The 22,375-nt window shown below is 30.0% G+C and overlaps 1 protein-coding gene across 17 annotated transcripts in view; it reads right to left on the bottom strand.

Annotated features, from left to right (window-relative positions):
* LOC127276984 (neuroligin-2) overlaps window positions 1–22,375 on the bottom strand; it is an 856,047-nt gene that overhangs the window by 276,600 nt on the left and 557,072 nt on the right. For all 17 annotated transcript variants that reach the window (XR_007842293.1, XR_007842294.1, XM_051297757.1 and 14 more), the window contains one exon: window positions 1,402–1,553. Coding sequence is in view for 15 of the 17 variants with exons in the window: in XM_051297757.1 (XP_051153714.1) it covers window positions 1,402–1,553 (152 nt within the window). In the remaining 2 variants the exon portion in view is untranslated. The remainder of the gene's footprint in view (window positions 1–1,401; window positions 1,554–22,375) is intronic.

Raw genomic sequence — 22,375 nt, 5'->3', positions numbered from 1 at the left:
TTTTGTAACCCATTCCCCTCACAGCTTAATTTTTGATTTTTATATTAAAATTTTCCATTTACTTCTGCTTACAGATATAAAAAGAAATCATGGATTTACAAAAACTCAACGCTATTGGTTACATGGAAAGTTTCCTGCCAACAAAACCGCTTGCTCAGTTGACTCCAAATGCTTTATATACTGTAACCAAAATAAAGAGGGTGCAGACAAAATTCGAAGGTAGGATTGTAGCAGAACTAGATGCAAAATTTACAACTTTCCTCCCAGCAAGGTTCGCAAAGCTGTTCGAAGCTGAACCAGTTTGTAATTAACTCGTTGTTATTATTTTTGTGTGTAGTGAATCAAAACGAACCCTCATTCAATTACAAACGTTAGAATGAATTAAAAATAATTTTAATTAATATTTAATAATAAAATACTTCATTTCTTTGCTCATAATTTTTAAATAATTTTTATTTCTGCAATATACACTATAAAAAGTTTTGATAAATAATTGTTTTAAATTATTCTATATTTTTTTTCTAAATATAATTATAGAATATTTGTTACAAGTTTGCTTCTATAATTAAATTAAATGATTTTATGATAAAAATTGTTCTTTAAAAGGTAATAAAATATTTTATTATTTCTTAATAAATAATTATTTTTATTTTTGAATATTTAACAATGTAATATTAAGCTTCTCACAAGTTCAGAAAAATCTGTCTATTTAGTATATAAAGATGTTCACAATTTCTCATTTCAGCGTGAATTATGTATCTATATGTGTTGCGCTATTCTGCGTTTATGTATGCGTTTTGTAGTTAGGATGTGTTAGGAATAATTTTAAGTCAATCAAAGCGTACCAGTTATGTGTGTGTATTAAGAAAGACCCCCACTACCCTCGAATAGAAAAGGAGAGAAAATCTGAGAAAAGAGCCATTGGTGGTTCCGACGTTTTTCTTTTTTTCACGGCTCCTGCTTTTTCGTATAGTTTTAGCAAATTACGAAATATTGGTTCTTGTTTTTCGTATAAATTTAGTAAATAACAAAGTACTAGACTGTTCACTTCATATACTGTTTTTTCATATAGTTTTTTCAATATTCGAAAATTGTAGATTTGAATTAAGAAATAATAATTTCAGTTTTCGTAAATCGTTTTCAGTTAAAGGTATTCGTAAAACTATACCAACTTTTATTATCAAACCAGAATGTTTCGCAATTGAAAAACAAAAATATCAAAATTTCTATTCAGACTTATTAAATATTCTAACAAGGTTTCTTTCCGTGTAATATTGTCCATATAAGTACAAACCTGTTTTGTCAAAATTAACTACAAATATTTCCGTTTCTACATTTTATTGCTTACAAATTATAACCTTAAGTAAAATTATTTGTTTTATAAATTTGATTTATTCTTACCCCGTACGAATGAAATTAGCGAAGAATTGAATAATGCCTTCTGATAAGGATACTTCAGCTCTTGTGTAATTTTTTAGAAAATATCCAATACCATCTGCTAATGGGGCACCAAAAACAAACGAAAGTTCTTCTCCATGAACAACACCCATTCTCTGTAAAGAAATGTAGCAATAAAGATTTTTAATCGTATGTAAAAATCACACGTCTACATAGTTCTTTTTATAAGAGAGTCTATTTTCATTTCAAGTCACACCGGAAGAATATGTTATATAATAAACTAGCTACAAAAAGTACAAAAAAAAGTACAAAAAGTATTAGTATTTACTTAGTATTTTCTCAGGATCGTCTGTAAATTGCTCAGAATTTATTTACATTGCTTAAAAATTATGTAAAGATTTGATTGTTATCAATCAAATCATTGTTATGATATTATTTTTAACCAATGTCAATGAAAACTTATATCTTCCTTAAACTTAAATTATGATTTAAACTTAATTTTAGCAAATTAAATTTTTTTTATTAAATTTAAACATTTCAATGATATTGTTTCCAAGATGCACCACGTAGAGGTAACTAGTCATACATCTCACCCACACAGCACCAAAAACTTATCAAATATTCCATTACAAAAATACATGTACTCAAAAGAATACTATGATTATAAACGATAATATACTACATTTTCTATTGCTCTTCTGTATAACATATTCGTCGAAGTTTTGCTGCTGTGTGGTTACAAATCTGTAATTTATAATTACAAAATAACATTTAATACCCCAGTATAGAAAGTTTAGAAACAATCTATTAAAAAGTAAATAACACCGGCACACAAAAAAAAAAATTTCGAGTGCGAAGACCGCCACATGGTAGGTTCTCTTCCTTAAGATGTATCTAAAGAGAAAATCCTAGTCCGACCTCGAGTTTGGTTCTTGTTTCATTTTTACAGGCCTGGTGGGGGGTGTAGTTTGAGAAATTAACATATATGGGAATTTAATTTCTTTTATCAACTGAAAGTGAATGTTTGCTTATTCTAACTGTGGATTTTGATTCAGTGGCTCTAATTACATGAAAATTTAATAAATACACAAATTTAAAAATGGCGGATCCAATATGGCGGACCTAAAATGGTGTATTTTTTGAAAAATTTGCTTGGATTTCCTTGAAACTTGTTACTAGGGGGTTTTTCGGGTCGCTGATTACGAATTTGATATCAAATTTTATAAATTCAATATGGCGGATCCAATATGGCGGACCTAAAATGGAGGATTTTTGAAAAATTTGTTTGGATTTCCTTGAAACTTGTTACTAGGGGGTTTTTGGGGTCGCTGATTACGAATTTGATGTTAGTTTTTCAAAATTCAAAATGTCGGATCTAATATGGCGGACCTAAAATGGTGGATTTTTGAAAAATTTGTTTGGATTTTCTTGAAACTTGTTACTAGGGGTTTTTGGGGTCGCTGATTACGAATTTGATGTTAGTTTTTCAAAATTCAAAATAGCAGATCTAATATGGCTGAAAATTTTCGAAAAATTGTTTGGTTTTTGTAAAAAATTGCTATTTTGGGCTGTTTAGGTTGCTGAATAAGATTCTGACACTTCTAAGCAACATAAGTTAAGATTGAAAAAATTTCGCACCTACTACTTTGCTAATTTAAACTATGAAACGAAAATCGCAAATTCGGCCCATTTCAAAAGAAGTCTTTTTAATAAGTCTTAATGTTTTAAACAAATTCAAATTAAATTCGAAATAAGTCGACCGTAACTCGGCATTTCAAATACGCTATTTTTAATGTATTAAAGTTGACATTAAAATCATATTCAGCAACCTAAACAGCCCAAAATAACAATTTTTGACAATAACCAAACAATTTTTCGAAAATTTTCAGCCATATTAGATCCGCCATTTTGAATTTTGAAAAACTAACATCAAATTCGTAATCAGCGACCCCAAAAACCCCCTAGTAACAAGTTTCAAGAAAATCCAAACAAATTTATCAAAAATCCACCATTTTAGGTCCGCCATATTAGATCCGCCATTTTGAATTTTGAAAAACTAACATCAAATTCGTAATCAGCGACCCCAAAAACCCCCTAGTAACAAGTTTCAAGAAAATCCAAACAAATTTTTCAAAAATCCACCATTTTAGGTCCGCCATATTAGATCCGACATTTTGAATTTTGAAAAAGTAACATCAAATTCGTAATCAGCGACCCCAAAAACCCCCTAGTAACAAGTTTCAAGGAAATCCAAACAAATTTTTCAAAAATCCTCCATTTTAGGTCCGCCATATTGGATCCGCCATATTGAATTTATAAAATTTGATATCAAATTCGTAATCAGCGACCCGAAAAACCCCCTAGTAACAAGTTTCAAGGAAATCCAAGCAAATTTTTCAAAAAATCCACCATTTTAGGTCCGCCATATTGGATCCGCCATTTTTAAATTTGTGTATTTATTAAATTTTCATGTAATTAGAGCCACTGAATCAAAATCCACAGTTAGAATAAGCAAACATTCACTTTCAGTTGATAAAAGAAATTAAATTCCCATATATGTTAATTTCTCAAACTACACCCCCCCACCAGGCCTGTAAAAATGAAACAAGAAACAAACTCGAGGTCGGACTAGGATTTTCTCTTTAGATACATCTTAAGGAAGAGAACCTACCATGTGGCGGTCTTCGCACTCGAAATTTTTTTTTGTGTGCCGGTGTTATTTGAAAATTTTTGATTTTTCGAATTTTTAAAAAATTATCATATCTTTCATACAAATTAATATTTTTTAATCAAGTATGTCAAAGATTTTAAGGTAGGCTAATACCTAAGAGACTGACAAGTTTTACTTTAATCGGTCAAACCGTTCTTACGTGATGCTGGAACAAAATATTGCGCACATACATACATGAGAGATTCTTTTTCAATCGCCCCAGCCCAAAAAGTCAATGTTCTGGGATTGGCTTCATACTTTGGTAAATTGTTCTCCTATATGATAGTAATAAATCCTTAAAATATAAACTCATTAAAAAAATATTTGTAGAAAGTAGAGGGGGTTGAAGTTTTGACGTTAAGGGTAACATTGTCATTTTCAAATCCGTATAACTATGACAAAAGTTTATGGATTTTAATTTATCTATAATGAATTTTAATGCATTATTCACGTACTTTTCAAAAATGTATACGAAATATAAAAAAAAATTTTTTGACCCCTTTTTTTCAAAATCAACCCTTATTTTTCGATTTTCACCCCTTCGGGTATTTTTTTTTTATTATTTTCATTGGAAAGCTGAGGTTTTTTCCCATGAGCTATGTAAATATGAAAATGGGACAACATTAATTTTGTAAGAAACAGAATATTAAATTAGGCGGTGCCGATAACGGGTATACCTGGAGATCATCTTTGAGGATTTGGGTAGGCACCGCCTAATTTAATATTATGTTTCTCACAAAATTATTGTTGTCCCACTTTCGTATTTACATAGCTCATGGGAAAAAACCTCAGCTTTCCAATGAAAATAAAAAAAAAAAATACCCGAAGGGGTGAAAATCGAAAAATAAGGGTTGATTTTGAAAAAAAAGGGGTCAAAAATTTTTTTTTTATATTTCGTATACATTTTTGAAAAGTACCTGAAAAATGCATTAAAATTCATTATAGATAAATTAAAATCCATAATCTTTTGTCATAGTTATACGGATTCAAAAATGACAATGTTACCCTTAACGTCAAAAGTTCAACCCCCTCTACTTTCTACAAATATTTTTTTAATGAGTATATATTTTAGGGATTTATTACTATCATATAGGAGAACAATTTACCAAAGTATGAAGCCAATCCCAGAACATTGACTTTTTGGGCTGGGGCGATTGAAAAAGAATCTCTCACATACACTCATACATAGAGACACGCATTTTCTATGGACATTTTTGGACTCCTTGTTGTTCATAACGACAAACTATGTCAAAAGTTTTGGATTCTAAGCGATGTACAGACAAAAGTCTAATTTTGTTAATATAGATTAAAAAATTTTAAATTATTCGTTTCGATTAAATGTTCGTAATTTCACTATTTTTGCAATAAAATTTAAATTAGAATTATAAAAGATACTTTCATATATGTTTTGAATGCAACCAATTACGAAAATACTATGTTTTCCATTTTCTGAAATCAACTTTTAAAATTTGTCATTTTGTGATTTTTAAATTTATAATTTCACTTCTCTGATGACAAATTCTAAAAAAGAGAACCCTAAAATACACCTAGGGTGCGATTATGTAATTTCATTATGACATCCACATCGACATTGACTTTCATAATCACTTTCATTATCATTCTTTCTTTCATTTTCACTTTAATTTTCACTTTTACTGAAATTTCATTTTTATTACAAAAAATATTAAATGCAAGTGATATGTGATAATTTTAAATACTGTCGTCTCCATTGCTTCTGTTACATTTTTTAATTTCCTGTCATTGTATATATTTATTATTCGAAAGATGGCCTGGACTTAAGATTCCAATTCGTACAAATGAGTTCACGTTAATACTTCTGGAGAGAGTCGAATTTTAAAAAAATGTACACCTCTAGTACTTACCAGTAATGCAAAATTATTTGCAATTTTCAGTCCGATCTGAGAATCTTTTTAATTTTCGACAGAAGGATCTTATAGTACTACTCTTTAGCTTTAAAAGACATTTTTAACAATTATTTTACGAATTTTTTAAAAAAAGTTATGACATTTTGAAATTAACACTTTTAGTAATGTTAACATATACTTTGGTCATATATGGACACCTTAGAAAAAAATATTAAACATTATTCAATTTTTGTGTCATTGACTATATTAAGGTTTTTGATGTCATTTAATCCGAATTTGAGGTCAGATTTTAAAAATTCAAAATGGCGGACACAATATGGAGGCCAAAGAAATAAAAAATTTCCAGATTTACTTGAAAATTGTCCCTTGAAAGTTTTTGGGGTCACTGAATCCGAATTTGAGGTCAGATTTTAAAAATTCAAAATGGCGGCCAAAAATTTACCAGATTTACTTGAAAATTGTCGCTTGGGTGTTTTTGGGGTCACTGAATCCGAATATGAGGTCAGATTTTAAAAATCAAAATGGCGGACACAATATAGCGGAACATTTAAAAATAGATTTGATACGTTCAAAAATCGTTATTCGGGGTTTTTTAGGGCCTTTAAATCCAAATTTTTAATTGGATAAATCTGACCTCAAATTTGGATTCAGTGACCTCAAAACGTCCCAAGGGACAATTTTCGAGTCAATCTGGTAAATTTTTGGCCTCCATATTGTGCCCGCCATTTTGAATTTTTAAAATCTGACCTCAAAATCGGATTAAATGGCCCCAAAAACCTTAATATACTCAATAACACAAAAATTGAATTATGTTTAATATTTTTTTCTAAGGTGGCCATATATGACCAAAGTATATGTTAATATTACTAAAAGTGTTAATTTCCAAATGTCATAACTTTTTTTAAAAAATTCGTAAAATAATTGTTAAAAATGGCTTTTAAAGCTAAAGATAAGATCCTTTTGTAGAAAAATAATAAAAAAAATTCTAATAAAAAATTGATCATAAATGGCTGAAATAGCCCTTTTTTGATTATTTAGGCTTTATTTACTAAAAATCCTGACGTGATGGGCCATTTTGGAGGTCAGATTCGTTTTCAGCACAAAAAAATCTACAAGAATCATCTAGAGCTATTTAATGTACTGAAAAAATTAAATTTTCCAGGCCTGTGTTATTGATTCAACAAAAGATTTACAATCAGCGATTTTGAAAACACCTAGTATGGTGTTTCATTAGTTTATACCTACTATCAATTTTTCTTCGGTGTTAAAAGCTTTATTAAATATACGCATTAATTGAAAAAAAGGGTGCCCACAACCGGAACATGCATCTTATTTTTAAAACACCAAACATTTATGTAGTTTTGATTTTTTGGTCAAATTCAAAATTAAACTACAAAATATAATGTAAACAGTGACCAAAAAAATTGCATTTATCTTTTTTTAAATAATTTACACCTATTTAACACACTTGGAAAAAAATAGAAAATCACTTCTTTCTTCATTTCTTTCAAGATATTTTCATTATACTCACTGTTTCTAAAAAATAATGCGCGTATCGCTTCGGTATGAATACCGAGGGAGGGGTCAAAAAGTTGCAAAAAGGAGACCACGTGGTTTATGGAAAGCCCCTTAGAGTAAGTAGTGATTTTTTATTAGTTTTTTTTCGCAATAGATTTTTTGAAAAAATTTCGCCCTAAAAATCGACTTTTTCCTTCAAATAGCTGCCCAATCAACAAAAATTAATATTTTTAAAATATCCTACGTACTCTAAAGCTAAATCTATCACAGATTCAGAAAAAATTTGAATTTTTGTTTTATATTAAACGGTCTAACCGGAATCTTGCCCACCGATTTGCCCTGCAGAGAAACGAGACAAACTTTAGTCAATAAATTCAAACTTTTTTTAAGTATAAATATATTTTAGTAAACTTACAAAGTTAACTACTAAAGTCCTCAAAACCAAATTTTGTTTACTTTATTCCTGTGACTTAAAAAATTTATAAAAAACACGTTCAAAAGAGACCTCTAAAGTGTCACTCCCCCTTAAGTGATTTGCCAGTGCCAGGGCTTCCATTTCCTCTTCATTTTGCCTTTTTTGGTATCGTCGAAATATTTTCGCCCACCCACTTTAAATTACCCCTTATTCTTATTCATTCTCTCTAAATCACTCATCCATTTCTCCCCTTGTCCATTCTCATTCAATATCCACACTACCTTTGCATTTACTCCCCATCCCTCATTCTTATCATTTACTTCCTTTATACATCTTTCTAATACATGCTCCCAGTCTTCCAATTCAAATAAACATACTCTACACAATTTCTCATCCCTTTCTAGCCAATACTTGCACTCATTCATCCCTTCTCTCATTCTAAACCTCACCATTCTTTGCCATCTACTACCCATCGTCCACCTCAAATACCTTTTTTGCACACTTTCTACTCTTTTCCTCTCTTGCCATCCTGTAACGATGTCAGAATAATTAACGACATCTTTTTAGTCCTCGACCTGGTTGACGAAATGTGAAGCCGAACTTTTAAATATCTTCTCTGAAATTGAGGTTATGTGCTACTGAAACCGAAAAGCAAGCCTTGTATTTTTCTGTTACATTATTCTTTTGTTCAATATTCTGCTGTTCGTTTTCTTTATTTTGTTTAAGCATTGTTGGATGCAACCGTAACTATAGCGCAAAATTTACTACCACTTGACTCTCAGGCTCGGAGTGAGAAGAGTCGGAATTACAACTTGAGGGTGATTAAGCCTAAGGAGGAACGAAAATGGAAGTGGACAATAATTGTCAATCACTTTTCTAAATTTTAATAATTATTTTATTTGTCTTTAACATTACTCCGAAAGCTCAATTTTTATGGCCAATCCAAGATTAGTTGTGATTTCATAATTTTTATTAATGTAAATAGCGTATCTATGAGTCCGCAGATCATCATTCGAAAAGGGGCGAATTCAAATGAACGCGCCTTTTTCGATAGAACTGCGCCCTCTTACGAGCGATATCCAACAATCCATGGTAAGGAGCTGCCCACGAGCGCTCCTTCTTCACGTTTCTGATTCCACAGTCAAAGGACGTATATTTTGTTATTGTCTAAAATAATTGCAAAAGACTTAAGAAAAATTCATTAAAAATGCCAAACAAATTTGTCCCATCGTTAAAAACTATATATGAGGAAGAACCTGAAATGGTATTTCAATAGTCAAAAATTTTATTACAAAACAATTATAAATTATTTAAATTATAAATGAATAAATATTAAAAATTAAATTATATAAAGTAATGAAAGTAAAACTAGATAAATTGAATTTCTGAAAATAATAGAAAGAGAGAGAAGATATCTATAGATAACACAATGACAACATAAACAGGAAAAATAATAGAAAGAGAAGGTAGATATAAATACGAATTAACAGAATTATTAATTTAATTTAAATTTAAAGTTTTTTCTTTACAAATAAGAATTTTTATATATTATTATTTAAAGAATAAATTTATTTTATATTTTTTTTAATTATTTAGAAAGTAAAATAATAAAAATTATTTTAAAAAATTGCTGAAATTAATAATAATTAGATAAAATTATATGTTATATTAAAATAAAAATTATTTAAAAATTAATGGTAAAAGTTAAACAATTTTAAAATTATTATTTTTTGAGAAATTAAATATTTTAGAAAAAGAAAATCAGTTGGAGAACAATGATTGACAGGTTGACAATGGCATTGTCCTTGGCGCAGTGTGACCAGGCCGCAGATAGACTTGACCCCCACCATGTTTCCATCCGCACACTAACACATGCATATACATTCCCTGTATATGAGCCTCTTTTTCGTTTTCCTCTATTCGCTAGATACTATGCATGCATTTACCGGCGGTCGATTGCTTTTTGGCGCGGGAAATTTAAAATGTAGAATTATAAAAGAAATATTCTTTAGTAATTCACAATAAATATATTAAGTAAAAAATTAATTATTTATTGAAAAATGTTTTTATTATTAATTTTCAAGTGTAATAAACAATAATTCCTGTATGATTATAATAATTTATTGAAATTAATTTTCAGGTTAAATAATAAATTAGATTTTAATAAAACTTTTAAATAAATTTCAAATTATTCTTTACTTTATTTTGTAAAATATACTTAAAGGGATAAAATAAAATTTAATATTAATGCTTTCAATTAAAGGGATATATGTATAATAACTATTCAATTTTATTTTATCTCTTTAATTATAATAAAAAAAAATTTAATTTTGATATTTAATGATGTTTTTTTTTTTATTAAATTCTAATTTATTATTTGACTTGAAAATTATTTTCTACAAATTATTATAATTATACATTGAATTATTGTTTATCATTATTTATTTTTAAAACAGGGATGAAATAATTTGTATAATAATTAATAATAAATAATTAATTAATCAATTATTAAATTAATAATAATTAATTAATAAATAATTATTTTTTCTATGGTAATTTTTAATTAACCTAATTATTAATTAACTTACTTCTTTCATAATTTAATCTACACAAATTTAAAAAAATTACCTTTTACACCTTATTCATACATTTATGAAATTATCTATATTTCTATATTTTAAAACCCGTTTCCTCACCACCCAGGAGGTAGAGTTTATGGCGCGTTTTTAACCCTTTGAGGACCATTTTAAATTACATGCGTTTTTTATATTTAAAAGTACAATTATATCATGAAAAAAACATAATTTCTGACTAATGAAAAATGTAACTAAGAAAAGAAAATTATAAAAAATATGGCTTGTAGTCCTTAAAGAATTTACTTTCCAAAACAAACAATATCTCTTTTAAAAGAAAGAAATAAAATGCCAAAAAATTTAAAAGAAATATTGGCTATGGAAGAGTAATTGTGGTATCCCCAATCTCTGCAAAATCTTGTCTCTTAAATTATACTCTTTGAGTGTAATTTAAGTGTCTTTACTGAATAAAATTTAATGCTTTAAAAGCTTTACTAACAAATGTATTTAGAGCAGACAATTTTTGCAGTTTCTAGGCCTATTCCACTGTACAAAAATACAAAAGTCTGAATTTTTAACTGAAATTAAATAAATAAATATACAATGCAAAATACTAAATAAATAATTTAGTGAATTAATTTACAGAACTCAATAATTGCATAAATAAAAGAATAAGGATAACTTTGTATTTAAAAATGCAGACTTTTGTTTTACTGTACATTAAATGTACATTACATGTACATTATTATTATGTACATTATTATTTACCTAAAATAAAATAAAATGCATAAAATTAAACAATAATATTAAAAGAAACATAACATATTCTTTTTTGGAGGGCTGCATCCATTTATCACATTGCCTCTCACTGAAATAAAAATTATAATTGAAAATTAAATTAATATTTTTTGAAATAAAAAATTGCGTCTTCTTTTCTTTGGTTTAATTGGTGCGGTTACATCTGTGGACCCCTTTGGCTGTTGAAATCTATACGAGACCTTAAAGCAGAAAATATAATTGTTAATTAACAATTTTAAAATAATTTTCACCTATTGTCCTGACTAACAAATTTAGAGACGAAAAAACTACTTTCCCTGATACTAATGGACTTAAACAGCTGCAAATAAATGAACCTTTTCTACTCTATCATTAAGTGCCTGAAATTTATAAATGTCCTTGTTCATCAATTCAAAATGATCCTTCGATATCTGCATCGTTTTAGCAGTTTCATTACGAGATTTCAATGCGGATCTTATAACCAAAATAGAATTAAGAGTTTCGACCCCCAAGCGATTTCTTTTTGCCGTTTTAGCTTCTTTGAGCATTGAAAATGACCTTTCTGCCTCTGCATTTGAATGAGGAAGCGTCCTGACTAAATTTAATGCTATCGTCAAATTTGGGAATTTTAAAGTGCCATCCTCTGCTGGAAAAAGGCAGATCTTAATGCACATATCATCAAATGATAATCTGGACAATTGTTCTTTTTCTTCGGAAGAAAGTTCATACAAAACCTGCCATTCTCTTCGTAATTCAGAAAAATCTAAATGAACATTTAAATTTTTACAAAAATGGAAGACTTTTTGAAAAGTTATATTTCTGTCACCATAAAGTGATTCTTGTGACTTGAAGACTGATGCACAAGAAAGAAATTGATTATCAAAAGGCAGTCGCTTTATAATTTCATAACTTGCTGTTACATAAAATTCCAAAACATTCTTATAAAACACATCAATTTCCTCTTGCTTCAATTTTCCGTTACCAATTTGTAAATTTAAATATTCCCGCGTTTCATTACCTATATCAATATGTTCGACTGCCTTTTGATTACAAGCCTTTTCAAATTTTATATTCTTAACTGATTGGAAAAATATTATAGGATTTTGAAGAAATGCATTTTTTAAATATTTTTGTAATATCCAATGTAAGAAACCTGCTGATTGGGGCTGAAGTTCTTGGGTCATTGTTTCACGCTTTTGAAAAGAGGCATTAAAAATATTGAATTTATTCAGCGTGAACTCCAAGAAATGAAAATACGCCAAAGTTAATGGTTCCTGCATCAAACATCGTAAGTTATTAGCCTTCAGGGTTTTATCTTCTGATTCAATAACCATTAAAAATTGAATAATCAATTCCCAATATTTAAGAATCACAGTAATACACTGATGACGAACAAGCCAACGAGTATCTGAATGACTAGGAATTTTCTTGAATGATTCACCTAATTCTTCAACAATTTCCCGATAAATTGCATATCTTTTTGGACTCACGTTTAAAAAAGCTGGTAATGATAAAAGTAATTTATCTACCGCAGGAATTTTTGAAGATGCGTGTTGAGCAATGAGGTTTAGAGAATGGTCTACGCATGGAAGAAATTTTAAATATGGATTTTTTTCCTTTAATCTACTTTGGAAAGAATTGTGATCACCTGTCATAACCGTAGCATTATCCGTAGCCAAACCGATGATATTTTTTAAAGGAACCTTCCTATTTATTAAAACTTTTTCATAAATGTTAAACATTGATGCGGAAGAACAATCAGTTGCATCCAAATTAATTTGTTGCAGCAACTCTACTCTGATTTGAAATGTTTTGGGTTCAACATACCGAATTAATACAGGTAACCATTTTTCGTGACTTATATCACTTGCCTCATCTACATAAATTGAAAAGGGATTTTTCTGCATAACCGTGGTAACACGGTTTTTCTTCAACCGCGCAAAGGACATTATTAGCAACTGAAATCATTTTTGTCCGGCCTAATTTAACAGATTTTAAGACAAGAGGATCGATATTTTGAAAAAGTTGTATAAGGTCTGAGGACACTCTAAAGGGAATATTATGTTCAACAAAAAAAGCTGTTATCCTCAGTTCACTTTCTTTGACTTTTTCTTCAAAAGTCAAAGAAGGTTGAGAAGAAACTTCATTTAAATTATTTTTAAAAGAATTATTTTCATCGATTTCCATTAAATCTATGCTACTAGAATTAGTTGCTGCAACTTCTACATTATCATCAGAATGGGTAGTTAAAGTCGCCTCTTCTTCTTGACTTGGAAATGTCTTAAATTTTTTAAATCTTTCAAAAATGTCAAAATTTTTTTGATGAACCAAACTTGATTCATGGGTTTGAATTTGTGATTTTCCACATATCATTGTTTTACGGCAAAATTTACAATAAAATTTTGTATCTTCATTGGCGACTCTAAATAACCATTCTTTCCACGAAGGAAATTCGTCAAACCACGACTCTTGAAAATGAGTGGGTTTTCTCTTTATTTTTTTAGGGGGGTTTTCTACGCTTTGAGGCAAATTTGGCAAATCGCTGTTTGAGTTGAGATCCATATTCAATGGAAAATGGAGAAAATCAAAAGAAAAATATATAAATAACTCACCAAGAGAATGAGGAAGAAACGAAAATATTCTCGCGAAAACGACGAAACAATAATCCTTTATCGATAGAAAAACAACACAATTACACTAACACTAATCTTCAAAATTATAGAAATGCTTTGCATATAACTGCAGATGATATTTGAAAAAACCACTAACCAATAATTCAAACAAAACCTTTACGAAAAATATTAACTGATTTGAAAATGAATAGAAGCTATCAAGCTGACGTCTCGTATATAATATAACCTTCTCTTTTAACAACGTCAAAGATATAAACAAAACACTATCGACAAAATGTCTTCTAGCAGACATTCTATATATAAGAAAAATAATATATTTTTACCACAATTTTGGTGATATGTATGTCATATATACATATCAAAAATAGATACAATTTTTTAATATAAATTATTTTTTACAGAGATAATATTATTACGTGAATAATAAAAAAAATTGAATAAAATATCTACAAAATTTAATTTTTTCCTACTTTTTTTGTAAAATATTTTGAGAAAAATATTTAATTTAACTAACATTTCATGATATAATTGTACTTTTAAATATAAAAAACGCATGTAATTTAAAATGGTCCTCAAAGGGTTAAAAACGCGCCATAAACTCTACCTCCTGGGTGGTGAGGAAACGGGTTTTAAAATATAGAAATATAGATAATTTCATAAATGTATGAATAAGGTGTAAAAGGTAATTTTTTTAAATTTGTGTAGATTAAATTATGAATGAAGTAACAAGTAAGTTAATTAATAATTGGGTTAATTAAAAATTACCATAGAAAAAATAATTATTTATTAATTAATTATTTATTATTAATTTAATAATTGATTAATTAAAAATTACCATAGAAAAAATAATTATTTATTAATTAATTATTTATTATTAATTTAATAATTGATTAATTAATTATTTATTGCGCAGAGGTGCATTACTTCACGTATCGCCTCTGCTTATCGGACAGTATCTACGAGAGCTGTGCAGGTCCTTGCAAGTGTCCCGCCAGCAGATCTTTTGGCGCTTGAGAGGGAGGAAATTATCCTCCTTCTCAAAGAGGCGAATTCCTCTGAAGAGGAAAATCGACCCAGCAAGGACCGCATCCGCTTCGAAGCGAGGCACAGGCTCGTCGAAAAATGGCAACGAAGATGGGACGGGGAGATAAAAGGTCGATGGACTTATCGCCTTATACCGACACTCGCCACTTGGCTAAGTAGGAGCCATGGAGAGGTCTCCTACTACTTGACACAAGCGCTGACAGGTCACGGATGTTTTAATTCGTACCTGCAGCGCTTTAAAAAGAGAGAGAGTGAGGAGTGTGCTTACTGCCAGTTCCCTGTGGACAACGCAGAGCACACCCTCTTTGCCTGCAGTCAATGGGACTTGGAGAGGCAGGCCATGTTTACCACGGTGTGTTTTAAGCGATTATTATGAAAAGTCAAAATAACCAAGATTTTTCTTTTGGGATGTTTTCTACAACAAAAAAGAAGATGTTTGCAACAAAAATGAAAATCATCCATCGGTCCCTTTTTGAGAAAATTGATTTTTTCTACAAGATCGCATAATTCCTCGCTTTTGAATAGTTTCATGCAAATAATGTTTAAAATTGCATATATAAATATACTCTGTTCCAGGAGAGATCGATATTTTTCAGGACGAATTTGGGCCCTTTACGCGCAGAAAACTATAAAAGGAGGCGTATATTATTTTCCGTTTCAGAAAATAAGCTTTCTCTTTCAATTTCTTTTAAATTTGAAGAAACATGTTTATTGACAACTAAATTTTTTTTATCCATTTTAGGGTCGTTTAGATTTTATGGCATTTTGGTGCAAAATAAAAAATATTTGAAGGGTAGAATGACAAAAGGGGTCAAGCGCCAATTTATCGAAAATGAGGTTTTTGCATAAAAAAATCAAGAAAATTCATTTACACATTTCTGTAGAAGGATTTCCTTTTTTATTGCGTATTTAAATCTGTTTTTAATAAAAATTAAATTAATAAAATAGCCCCAAATTTACTTTATTGCAACCTGATTGAAAAACAAAAGAAAGTGGTGTTCAATTTTGATCAAAAATATTATTTTTTTAGGTTTTATTTTAATATTTTATTTTAATTTTATTTTAATTTTATTTTAATTAATAAAATTAATAATAATAATAATATATTTTCAATTTTAAACAATTTTAAAATCATTTTGTTATTAATTTTTAAATATTTTTATGATTATACTAAGTGAACAATTGAATTTAAAGATGAAAGTATTGCTCAATTCCAAAGCAAGCAATTAATTCGTAATTTTCTTGAAAACAAACAATTTTTTAAAGGAATTTTTTTTTCTATTCATTTCGTCGATTCCATAGAAAGAAACTAATTTTCCAGTTTTTCTTTAAACTGTATATTTTTTTTATAATTAATGCTTAAAGAAAATGTGCGCAGTTGATATAACCTCAAGGCACCACAGTTTTTTTTAATTTTATCGTTAATATGTAGGTTTATTTCAACAAATTGTTGTTTATTTATTAAAACACACTAATATATCGAAACGGTTTTCTCAGTTTTTTTTAAATGACCTGCAAAATGTTTAAAAATGTTTTTTTTACTTCCTGTAAAAACAGTGAATTGGCGCTTGACCCCTTTTGTCATTCTACCCTTCATTTAAATCCAAAGAAATAATTTTTTAAATATTAAATTTACCATTTGCAGATTTTGACGATTCCAACGATATAAATTTTTACGTCTAAATATTAAAATTTGCTTTTGGAAAAGTTATACAATTTCATGATTTACATATATGTACAAACTCTAATCTTATAGTATTTGCAAAAAAATGTATACCGTTGTAATTGTTTTAACCTGTACATTGCAAATATAATATTTATATAATTATTTTTTTAAATTCCAACATTTTTTAATTTTGCAATGAAAAGCCATAAAAGATCCTTCCGACTGCCTTTTGGAGACCAGGCTCGCAGGTCACAAAAATTTTAAATATTTTTGCTTGATTTTAGTTTTAGGAAAAGCAACACATGTTACAATCCTTTTCATATCATTGGCTATGTTTTTCAGAAAAAAATCTAGAAAACGCCTTTTTCATTTAAAAATACACCCTTTTACAACAAGATGCGCAAAAAAATATCGATCTCTCCTGGAACAGTGTATATATATAATTATATGCAATTTTAAACATTATTTGCATGAAACTATTCAAAAGCGAGGAATCATGCGATTTTGTAGAAAAAATCAATTTTCTCAAAAAGGGACCGATGGATGATTTTCATTTTTGTTGCAAACATCTTCTTTTTTGTTGTAGAAAACATCCCAAAAGAAAAATCTTGGTTATTTTGACTTTTCATAATAATCGCTTAAAACCCACCGTGTTACCGGTGTAAACGCTACAATTACACCGGAGAACATGGTAGCGCTGATGATCCAGTCCCAGGAAAACTGGCGGCTCATCGAGACCTTTATCATCTCTGTTATGATGAGAAAGGATCTCGATGGCCGCAGAAAGGCGTAATTAACAGTGTACAGTTTTTATTTATTTATTTGTTTATTTTATTATTTATTTTGTCCTTTTATTGTCTTTTTAACAATTTTCTGTTTATTTATTTATTTTGTCTTTTATTGTCTTTTTACAATTTTCTGTTTATTTATTTATTGTAGTCTTTTTACAGTTTTATGTTATATTTTGTTTGTTCATCTGTCTTTTTACAATTTTATTTTTGACTTGTTTAATTTATTTTTTATTTTATTTCTTGACTCTTTATTGTTTTCTTTTCTGGTGTGCTGTTGATTCCGCTTGACATAGATTTTAGTTTTTCATTTTAATTTTGATAACGCAGGATGTCCGCAGGAATGGACGAAGTCGCTTTTGCGACAGAGTTGGAGCGCCACCCTCGAAGGCAAAAGTCTTCACGACAGTACCGAAGGTGGATAAAAGGGCTCCCAAGAAGGGTTGACGGGTTTTAGTGGGTCGGGGCTGGTAGTAGGTCGCCAGCTTATTTTGTTTATTGTTCTCCTTTTTTTTTACCAACCCCACATAACCTTGGCATGCGGAAGCCAAGGTATCTGTATACAGATTTTCCCAATAGTCCCTAAGCAAAAAAAAAAAAAAAAAAAATTAATTATTTATTATTAATTATTATACAAATTATTTCATCCCTGTTTTAAAAATAAATAATGATAAACAATAATTCAATGTATGATTATAATAATTTGTAGAAAATAATTTTCAAGTCAAATAATAAATTAGAATTTAATAAAAAAAAAAACATCATTAAATATCAAAATTAAATTTTTTTTTATTATAATTAAAGAGATAAAATAAAATTGAATAGTTATTATACATATATCCCTTTAATTGAAAGCATTAATATTAAATTTTATTTTATCCCTTTAAGTATATTTTACAAAATAAAGTAAAGAATAATTTGAAATTTATTTAAAAGTTTTATTAAAATCTAATTTATTATTTAACCTGAAAATTAATTTCAATAAATTAAAATAATCATACAGGAATTATTGTTTATTACATTTGAAAATTAATAATAAAAACATTTTTCAATAAATATTTAATTTTTTACTTAATATATTTATTGTGAATTACTAAAGAATATTTCTTTTATAATTCTACATTTTAAATTTCCCGCGCCAAAAAGCAATCGACCGCCGGTAAATGCATGCATAGTATCTAGCGAATAGAGGAAAACGAAAAAGAGGCTCATATACAGGGAATGTATATGCATGTGTTAGTGTGCGGATGGAAACATGGTGGGGGTCAAGTCTATCTGCGGCCTGGTCACACTGCCTCCATATCTGCTATTAGCAGACTAAACAGAATTGGACTCAATTGGCATCCCTGCATCAAACCTCTCCCCATCCAAAATACTTCACCTAACTTCTCCCCTACCCTAACTTTCGCTCTGATATCCTCATACAATTCTTTAATTCTCTCTATCAACTTCTTGTCTATTCCAGAACCCTCTATAATATGCTTCTGTACACTGACGGGAAAGCAGCTTTAAAATCTACAAATAGCGCAATTAATCTTTCTTTCTTTCCTAATTACTACTAACCAGGTAGTTGAACGTATATGTGTGGTCCATTATTCCCATTCCCTTCCTGAACCCTGCCTGGTTATGTAGAATTCCTCCTCTTTTTTCCTCATTCTCTTCCAGTTTCTTTCTTAGGATTTCCGCGTAAACTTTGTAGCCTAAAGGCATCAAAGTTATTCCTCTATAATCTTCTACACTCTTTCCTTTCCCCTACGTCCACTCCTCCAGACTAATCCTCCTATTAATATCCTTCCTCTTATTCCTCTCTCTGTTTATAACCTCCTACCCTCTTCCCTCTCTAATTGCCTTTTCTACCTCTTCCATGAACCATAAATGTATTATTTGACGTTTTCTTATTTACTAATACAAAGAGGAACTCGCTTGAACAATAAGAACTTACTTATATTATACATACACATTCACGCATCAGACAGTTTTACATGTAAATAACGATATCTAACCTAAATTACATTATTCGCTACACAATCTAAATACAAGAACACAATACATATATACTACAGTCAACTTTATGAATATTGCCAAAGATTGAACATCTCATAAGCTTTTTCTTAGAATTGTGGTGCCCCTAATTTCAGTACCCCATTGTAAATTTCTATATGAGATCCTGTATAAGATCACATATGGTTTCTCATATGAGATACTACATGAAATCTGACGAGAATATCATGAGTGTCCATATAGAATTCTATATGAGATCTCATATATCACACGTAGTGTATGTAGTAGATATCTAAAAATATGAGACATATTTTAGGTTTTATACATGAAATATTTTTGCTTCATATAAAATGAAATCAAAATTTTGTCCTATATTATATTATCCTATATGGACACTGATGAGATTCTTCTTACGAGATGTCTTTATAAGATTTTATATAGAATCTTATATAAGAAACCATAAGCGAGATAATAAAGGATCTCATATGGTTATTAACAGTAGGTTACATTTCTCCTCTTGCGTGAAGAGAAATGTTTCGCTCTCTGTAAATAGTTCCGTTTCTAAATCCAAGTTTCCAATGTATTTTGTTTATAACACATTTCATAGAGAGAATCAAATTCTGAGACCTAGCCTGAGTGTCTTGACAGTCGAGTGGAGTGGGGATGACTCTCGAGTGAAAATAAGGGAAAGCGGCAATATTGATGGTGGCAATATTCTTAGAGTAAACTGTATTTTCACTTTTCTCACTGTTCTTATATATTAACTACACGCTCTTTTTACCACTCGCGAGATACTAAAATGAAGATATCATATATTGTGAAGAAACTGGCGTGGAATTTAAAATTTATTATTCTGCAATGTTATTCAAACCAAACAGATTTTATTTACAAAACTGACAGAAAAAATTAAACTTTTTAAATTTTTATATTTTGTAATGATGTGAATTTACGCACATTGCGTAAATTCGCAAGGAGCCAGCTTTCTTCCCCCTCTACCTACATCCCAGCGTAATGCTGGCAGCTCGATTTTATAATCGCAGCCTGCTAGCCAATTAGTCAGTTCTTTTGTGGACAGGTTGCGAGGAGCATCTCGGATCTGTGCCAACCTTGCCTACGAAAGCCCTCATATACCTCAGGCACTTCTGAGAACAAGAGCTGACGGGGAAGCTGAGTCAGGATGATGGGTACTTCCATTTCTGGCATTTTTCGGTACCGGCATAGTTAGCGTAACCGGATGTTCTCCACCCCGGAAAAGACGAAGAAGTGGCTCTTCTCATTCGTCCTTTTCCTTAGAGGTTTCGAGATATATGGTGTGAGGAGCATCTCTGCCCGGATGATCAGACTACCCATGTTTCCCCCGATTCCCGTAACAAACGACGAGCCTCTCCTAGTTCCGAGAATCGTTTCGAGTATGTATCATTTCGGATTGGGTGCTTTCATACCCTAATGAAACGTCTTATCAAACTTCTCCTGAAACTACCCCATGATTAGTCAATTGGAGGAGGTACTTCTCGAGAATTGACAAATGGACCCTCTGCCCCCTTTGTAACACTGGGTGCTTCCAGGTGCAACTTGGTCCCGCGTCCGTCGCCGGTCACCCGACCAGAATGACGCAGGTTATTGGATCTTTCGCCACAGGGTTCTTCCTGGACTAAAGTGAAGATAACCGGTAAAACGACACCCCCGATTAGGGCCAGATGAAGGTCTTCCTACGAGAGTATGAAGACCCCGGACAGTCTGCGTGCCAGAATTGTCTCCCATTTCCCTGAACTAATTTGAGGAATTCAGTTCTCACCCCCTGCTGTCCTGTTGTAGGAGTGGTCGTCCAGTATTTGACCTTAATCAGGGCATCCCATTATGGTATACGGGAATACATGGTTAAACTTTTTTTACCCCGACTACGGGGTAAAACGAGTAACGCAGCGCGTAATTAATATTGGGGTCGAGTTTGCTAAAGGAGTTACATTTTTTTTACAGATGTTGGAGCATGGGGAATTTGAGTCGCTTATTCCTGAGCACTATAGCAGTCTCATACCAAAGGCCCAGGGATCGATTCCGCCCTCCCACACCGATCAATTAGTCTTGTGGACTATTTTCATTGTTTTGATTTAGAGAAAGATTTATTTTCATTTCGTTTATTGTCGGTTCGACGAATATTGGTATTAGTTAAATATATTATTTTATTACTGTATATTTGTGTGCAAACTATTAAATTAAATACTTTGGTCTGATAGTGTAGGCAGGTAGGAATTGGTAACGTACTTCATGTGTGTTGTGTGGGTAAAGGTGAAATCACATAGATGCGTAAATCGCCATTGCGCATGCAGCTTAGTTTGCAATTGGTTTCGAGCCGAAAAATTTTCAAAAATTGTCTAACTGCAAACCAATTACAATTTAAACTACAAATAAAAACTGATTCAGTTTTATAGAACATTTATATACATCTTCGTATAAGTATACAGTAAGATTATTTTACTATGAATCACCCCCAATGTAGTGTTAAAGTTTATGAAGACTTTAGTATATTTTACTTTAGAAATATGCAACCCGCTTTACAGCCGAGTTTAAAAAAACATTGAACAGGAGTCGTTTTTAAATTTGTCGCTTGAAATTGGATGCGCCCGACGATTTAAGTCAGCAAGTGATAGCAGAATGAGGCATGTTGGAAACCATGTTGGTTATACGAAATCAAAACATAACCCAAAATAATCATCGTATTTGACATTATTAATAAAAACAAGTACAAATAAAAGATAAATAGTCATTAAAAGATTTTAATAATGATAGAAAAGTTAAAATAAAAATTAAGTGAAAAAGTGTTTGGCAATTTTATCTACATAGTGTGATGTAAAAGAAAAATATGTGTCTAAAACAATGTTTGTCGAAAGTATTTATTAAAAAAAATTTTTAAATTAAAAAATGGATAAACTTACAAAAATTTGATTGTTCAATTATTCATCTGTTTT

This window comes from Leptopilina boulardi, unplaced genomic scaffold, assembly GCF_019393585.1.
Source record: "Leptopilina boulardi isolate dan_hultmark-lab unplaced genomic scaffold, ZJU_Lbou_2.1 LbouV2_162, whole genome shotgun sequence".
Taxonomy (NCBI): Eukaryota; Metazoa; Arthropoda; class Insecta; order Hymenoptera; family Figitidae; genus Leptopilina; species Leptopilina boulardi.
The sequence above is the reverse complement of the archived record's forward strand: the minus strand, read 5'-3'. Positions and strand labels throughout refer to the sequence as shown.